Source organism: Anser anser (assembly GCF_964211835.1).
Source record: "Anser anser genome assembly, chromosome: 6".
Taxonomy (NCBI): Eukaryota; Metazoa; Chordata; class Aves; order Anseriformes; family Anatidae; genus Anser; species Anser anser.
In genome coordinates, this window is record NC_139726.1 from 25,703,761 (window position 1) to 25,709,882 (window position 6,122).

The window sequence follows — 6,122 nt, forward strand, 5'->3', positions numbered from 1 at the left end:
TGTTCCTTTATATTAAACTAACACTACCACAGGAGCAGTAGTAAGAATAGTTGGGGTGACCTAAGTAATAAGTTTTCACTCAATCTCCAGACAGAATCTAACATTTTAGCAAACAACCTAAATACTGCTAAACGAAGATTTGGGGTATGAATAGATCCAACATCAGTGCAGCTTGCTTACAAAAACAAATTAAAAAATTATATGTCTGTGGATAGAGCACCACATTGTTACTTGTTTATCATTTTCCCAGTGTTGGCAAAGAGCAGGTCACACAGCTTAAATAACCCTGCTGGAGTGACACCTGAGAGCCCCTGCAGAGGCCTCTCCTCCCGAATTGTGTCGGCCGAGCAGGCCGTGGGGGTGAGCGCCGCAGTGTGCTCCTGGGCATGGGCAGCGCCGGGGCCTTCTGACCGGCCTCGGCAGCCACGGTGCTTCACTGCAGCATTATATGACTGCACGTGATTTTTAATCTAAACGTATGATTGCTACCACTTAACTAAATATTTTTATTACTGTTGACTCTTTTGGTACTGTTAAAGTCTAGCAGTTTGTGCGCAAAGTATCCAGAAATGCCACCATCTTCTTCTGTTCACATGAAGCCACCCACTTCATATGGTCCCATGATACTCAGAGGAGTTTCACTTCCTGTGTGTCAGTTCATGCTACCTTCCTGCACTGTGTAGCTGTCTTATTTCATAGTCACTTCAGGGTCAATTAACTCTGGCAGCCTCCACTGCAATGTTTTGTGGTTTGTGAATTATGGCATTACAAGGTTTTCTACATGTGCTGGCCAGTGCAGAGAACACTGCCAGTCTGCACTTCCAATTGGCAGAGGTGAGAGAGGTGAGGGCAGGCAGTAGAATAGAGGTTATGGAAAAAAAAACAAAACAAAACAAAACAAAAACAACTGATCATAGAATCATGGAATCATAGAATACCTGAGTTGGGAGGAACCCACAAGGATCATAGAGTCCAACTCCTGGGTCCCCAAAGAAAAAAAAAGTCAGACCACATGTCTGAGAGAGTTTTCCACACACTTCTTGAACTCCGTCAGGCTTGGTGCTGTGACCACTGCCTTGGGGAGCCTGTTCCAGTGCCTGACCACCGTCTCGGTGAAGAACCTTTTCCTGATATCCAGTCTAAAAAAAATACAGTTCCTGCTGCCTGCTGGGTGCTGGCTGGGCTGCACCATGGGAAGGCCACAGCAAGCAGGCCGCAGCAAGCAGGCCGGGCCAGGCCACAGTGCCTGGCCAGGACATCTCCTCTCAGAACATCCATTTCAACATTACAAAATTTCATCTAAGCCTCTAGCTACCTGAGAATGAAATGGAGATAGGAATTATGAAAAAGATAATTTTTTTACTTCTGGAAGTTTTTTAACTCCTGCTGTGTGAGAATCAATTGATAATGCTCATTTATGTCCTGCTCTCCATTCCTGGCATGAGAAATGATCCAATTTTATCACCACATCAGCTCCAGAGAATCTCTGTCAGGTTTGGTGCTCACTTTGCATCAGGAAAGTTCTTGTCTATAGATCATGGGGAAGCATGTTGGAGAACTCCTCTGCTGCATGTAGCAAGCTGTGACCATGAGGCTCTGGGTCTCTGTGAGCAAGAACTTTCAGCAGATCAATGTCAGGAAAAGGCTCAGATTGAAATTCTGGTAGAGTAATTCCCACACCTACTCTGTGAGCCTTTAAAATTCAAAAGTTGCTTGAGATTGGCAATAGTAATCTCTTCAAGGATCACCAAGAAAAGAAAAGAAGCAAATACTGTTCTGTTCTACAAAGTGTCTGTTAGTGGTCTTTCCAACGAAGCATGATAAATTTCCAAAGATCTGATATTCAAGGAAGAGAATATTTCTGTTGGAAATATATTACGGTACTGTCTGAATTATGATGTTTGTAGGAAAAGGGAATCAGTACGAGCACTAAAAATATTTCTATTAGTTTATTTATTTCTTTGTTTCTTCCTTCAGGAAAACAAATGTCCAACGTAAGCTAACACAACTTTTAACTACAACTTCTATATTTTCAGGGATAAAGCATCTGAAGAGTCAGAGTGATTCAGCATTTCCAGAAGAGGAAGAGGGAATCAGTGAAAGAGAAGAGGAATGGGACCACTAACCCACACAAGGGTGCCTGGGGGCCGGGTACCGCAATGACGGAGCTGCAACACCGCGTGTGTGTCCCACAATTCACCACCGCTTGTGTTCCCGCGGAGCAGGGTGCGCTGGGGAGCACGCCTTGACTGGGCTTTACGGCCACTTGCAAATTCATTTTGTGAGCCTTATACCTGGAGATAGAACGGTTGTTTTAAAGTCACTCTTCTTTCATTTTCTATGATGTAGAAATGTCATTTGCAAACGTGGTAGTGATCTGATGGCAGTACTGCCAGAGCTTAACTTCTGCGTGTGAGCTGTGTTATAAGACTTGTTGTAAATAAAACCCATTTAAAAGCTACAAAATAAATAATACATTCATTTAGACAAGACTGTGTGTTGTACAGTGGGTTTGTCTACCCTGCAGAGAAATGTTCATATAGAATGATCCCTTCAGTTAAAGACACCTTTTGCCAGTAACATCAGAGTTAGCTTCAGTAACATAGGCAGAAACAAAACAAGCGGAGTCGCCTCTCCAGAGCAATGAAGTCTGTCACTATGACTGCAATGGCACTATGACTGCAATGGCACTATGACTGCAATGGCACTATGAGTGCCATGTCGTCATGGCTATAATGGCAGCACAGCAAGCTGCGGCGATGTAGCATGTGTCTGAGGCCTGGCAGTTTGGGTTTGTGGTTCACACCAGCATTTTCATCACAGACCATGCAAACTCTATGGCTCCAACTGAGCTCAAGAGAAAACATAAAATGAAATAAAGTGGAAAAGAAAAGCCATGTTTCTTCAAGTCACACTTGACAGATCATTTCCTTTTTATCAATAGCTGTTTTTTAAACCAGTTAACTGTGCTTTTGTATTAACTAAGTTTGCTACAGAGTCTTACCCTTGGTTTAACATTCCACTGCTTTCAGCCTTTCTTAAAGGGCTGAGACAGAAAAAAAGAAAAAACACAGAGCTTTCTGTCTCTGCCTTGCCTGATGATTTCACTTGCAATCTGAGCTCTTCCATGAAGACATGCTGAGAACAGGGTCTGTTAACAAGTGTTTCTTTGTATTTGGGAGCCATCTTTTTGCCCTCCATCTATGCCTCTGTATCTATCCTCTTTGTCACAATCTTCTGCAGAAACATTGCAAACAGTTCCTGTGACTCCAGCTCAGTACGGGCTCGCAGGCAGGACTAAAAGGACTCTCCAGTTGTGCAGGAGTGGCTACAGGACTGAGGGCTTTTTGTGCCGCAAACAAGGAAGGAGGGAAGTGACCCTTCATAAAACATTTGAACAGACCAAAGTTAAGACTGGGGCAGTATCGAGAAGAGCTGGGCTCTGGTCCCAGCCTTGCTGCAGCTTTGCCTTTGCTCAGCACCAGGCTCTTCGTTAATCTCTGGCTGTACTCCCAGTGGTAAAATGCCAATCAGCATGGATGCATTGTGTTGCTAGCTAATAAAGTGCTTTTGATATAAATTACTTTCTTGGTTATTAGTACCCATAGGCTTCAAATAAGCAGTATCTAGGACTTATGGGCCAAAGGAATAAAGCATGCGTAAATACGAACAGTCAATACCAACACAAGGCACTTTGGGACCTCAACATTTCAGAGGCAACACAAAACACCAGATAAGTATGTACAGAATTCACCACAAAGAGTCAATTTCAGGATCCCTGTTGGACTGGAGGATTATTATACTTTATAAATAACAGCAGATTTAGTCTGAACCAGATCTGAGTGTGTTGCAGGGCTGTTACTGCAGAAACGAGAGGACAACAAGTCTGTTTTACAGCCCCAATCTGGAGGAAGCATCGTGGTCTGATAAGAGCCTCAGATAGTCACGCCAGAATTTGGATGCATCTCTAACTCCAGGTCTTATCACCTCCCCCATCTGTAATTATTCCAGCTGTGCTTTATCATCTTAAAAGCCTGTTGCTTTCTCTCTTTCCTGACCCAGGGTTATGCACGCAGCATGTCCGAGTGCAGGAACAGACTGATCATTTTTGGCAAACGGACAGGACTTGTCACTCAGATTTTAGTATGGATCCACCATGACACCGTTTGCTGGTGGAACCTCATCTAAAGGACACAGACAGGATGCACATTTTTCTATACAACAGTACAACAGACATTTTAAACTCAAAATGATAAGCAAACTCTATCTGATCTTCCACTTGTGAGGCACACAATAAGTCAGGCTATAAGGAAAGAGTCAGTAAAACAGCAGAGCCCAGAAAAAAACAAAAGAAAAATGTCCGTCTAAGTGCTTGTCATGGAGCGGAGCTGAAGCACTGCAGTGACTTGTCAGCGAACCTCATGACAAAAATGTCTGGAAGTCAGAAAGCAGGATCAGGAAAAGTAGTCTGCTTCCTGAATTATGGCTTTTCTGGGACTTGGCCCAGCCTCTGACCTTTAAAACCAGTGGCCCTAGATAGAGAGTTTCTGTATGCTTTGGGTGCAAATGAAAGCTCTGGCTGTCTTGCAGCATGGTGAGCTATATAGACATGTGCCTGAACTATGAAGATCTCTTTGTAACAACGCAAAATGCTGTCTGCAGTCAAAAATGATAACTGCTTTGGTCCATTTCTAATGATACAGAGAGAATGGCAAGGGGAGGGAGGAAAATTATTAAAAGAATGAACACCTGGGCAATTGCTCAGCTTTCCTGTAGGGATTCAATTCTTTAGGGAAGCAAACATTTTTGTGGTTTACTTATAAATGCCACAGAAATGTTAATATTGTTTAAACTACATGTTTCAAAAAAACGTAGGGTGTCAGGCAACCTGTACATGGAGATCTTCGTTCATTTCCCAAAAATGACTGAAGGTTTATATGTTATTAAGACTTGGGTTGACGTTTTTTAGCTGGTGGCACTGCTGGAGAACCAAGCACTGAAATCAATGGATCAGATAGGGCATAGCAAGCCCTTTGTATAACTTTCAAGATGCAAAAAATTAATAGTCACTATAAACATTTGTACACTTTCACTTGCTCAGACACAGAAAGGTGATTTCTGTATGCTTGTGGTGCAAGAGTTGACCAGAGAAAAGGCAGGAATCCTGAATATGTAAAAACAACAGAGGTAAAGGAACGAGAATTATGTGACATATGAAAGTATTTATGTAGAATTACAGGGAAATTTCAAAGAGAGGTCTTTGTAAGCAGCAGTGAAATGCATGTTGTTGCATCCATAAAATATGCAAAAGATTTCTTTATTTCCTTTGCTAGCTGTTTAGTTGCTATTCCTTAACTGACTGCTGCAATGTTGTGAGTCGATCATTGTTACCCAGCATATTATGTCACTAAAAGCATGGAGTAAAACCAAAAAAATCCATTAATTTTTGTCTTTCTTTTTTACTGTAAATGAATCAATAGCAGATTGAGAGAGTAGATAAAAAGTTGGTGAACTTCAATTGTCTGAAATGGCATGCCGATATGAAAACGCCCGAAAGGAAAATTGTGATGACGTATTTCCATTTCAAGGCACCTCCTCTCAAAATACCTGCTGCCTGCTGGGGAGTACTTGCAGGCTTGGTCCATCTTCCATGAATAGGCTGATGGAAAAAGAGAGCAGGGAAAATAAAAAATAAATAAATAAAAATAAATTAATTAATTAAAAAGGCAAGTAAGACAAGTATTGAACATAGTTCTTTTTTAATGGGCAACTCTGTGTTCTTTTTTTTTTCCTCTCCCCCCATCAGGTTCTTACATCTACCATCCTTCCACGCTGCTGTATGTTGCCTGTTCTTGCTTTCAGAATATTGTAGGAAATGTTATTTGCAGAATGAACTACAGCAAGATTTGAAAGAAAACTGTCTCTTTGGACTGGTCTTAGTCTTTTCCCAGAATCCCCTAACTCATTAATGTATAGCATTTTAAAAGCACTTTGTTATTGCATTTTACAGCCTTGTTTCTTTTTCTGAAGTTATACTTGTTATTCCATGACAGATCCTTCCCATTAGAGAGATTTATTGAGACATTGTGCTAATAAGTTAGTTGGAAAAATTCCACGCCTTG

The 6,122-nt window shown here is 41.7% G+C and overlaps 1 protein-coding gene across 3 annotated transcripts in view; it reads left to right on the forward strand.

The window, feature by feature from the left end:
- Positions 1-2,470, forward strand: part of PPP1R1C (protein phosphatase 1 regulatory inhibitor subunit 1C) — a 52,755-nt gene extending 50,285 nt beyond the window's left edge. For all 3 annotated transcript variants that reach the window (XM_083842867.1, XM_083842866.1, XM_083842868.1), the window contains exon 5: positions 2,037-2,470. In XM_083842867.1, the coding sequence (XP_083698993.1) occupies positions 2,037-2,042 (6 nt within the window). In that variant the 3' untranslated portion in view covers positions 2,043-2,470. The remainder of the gene's footprint in view (positions 1-2,036) is intronic.
- Positions 2,471-6,122: the final 3,652 nt, after the last annotated feature.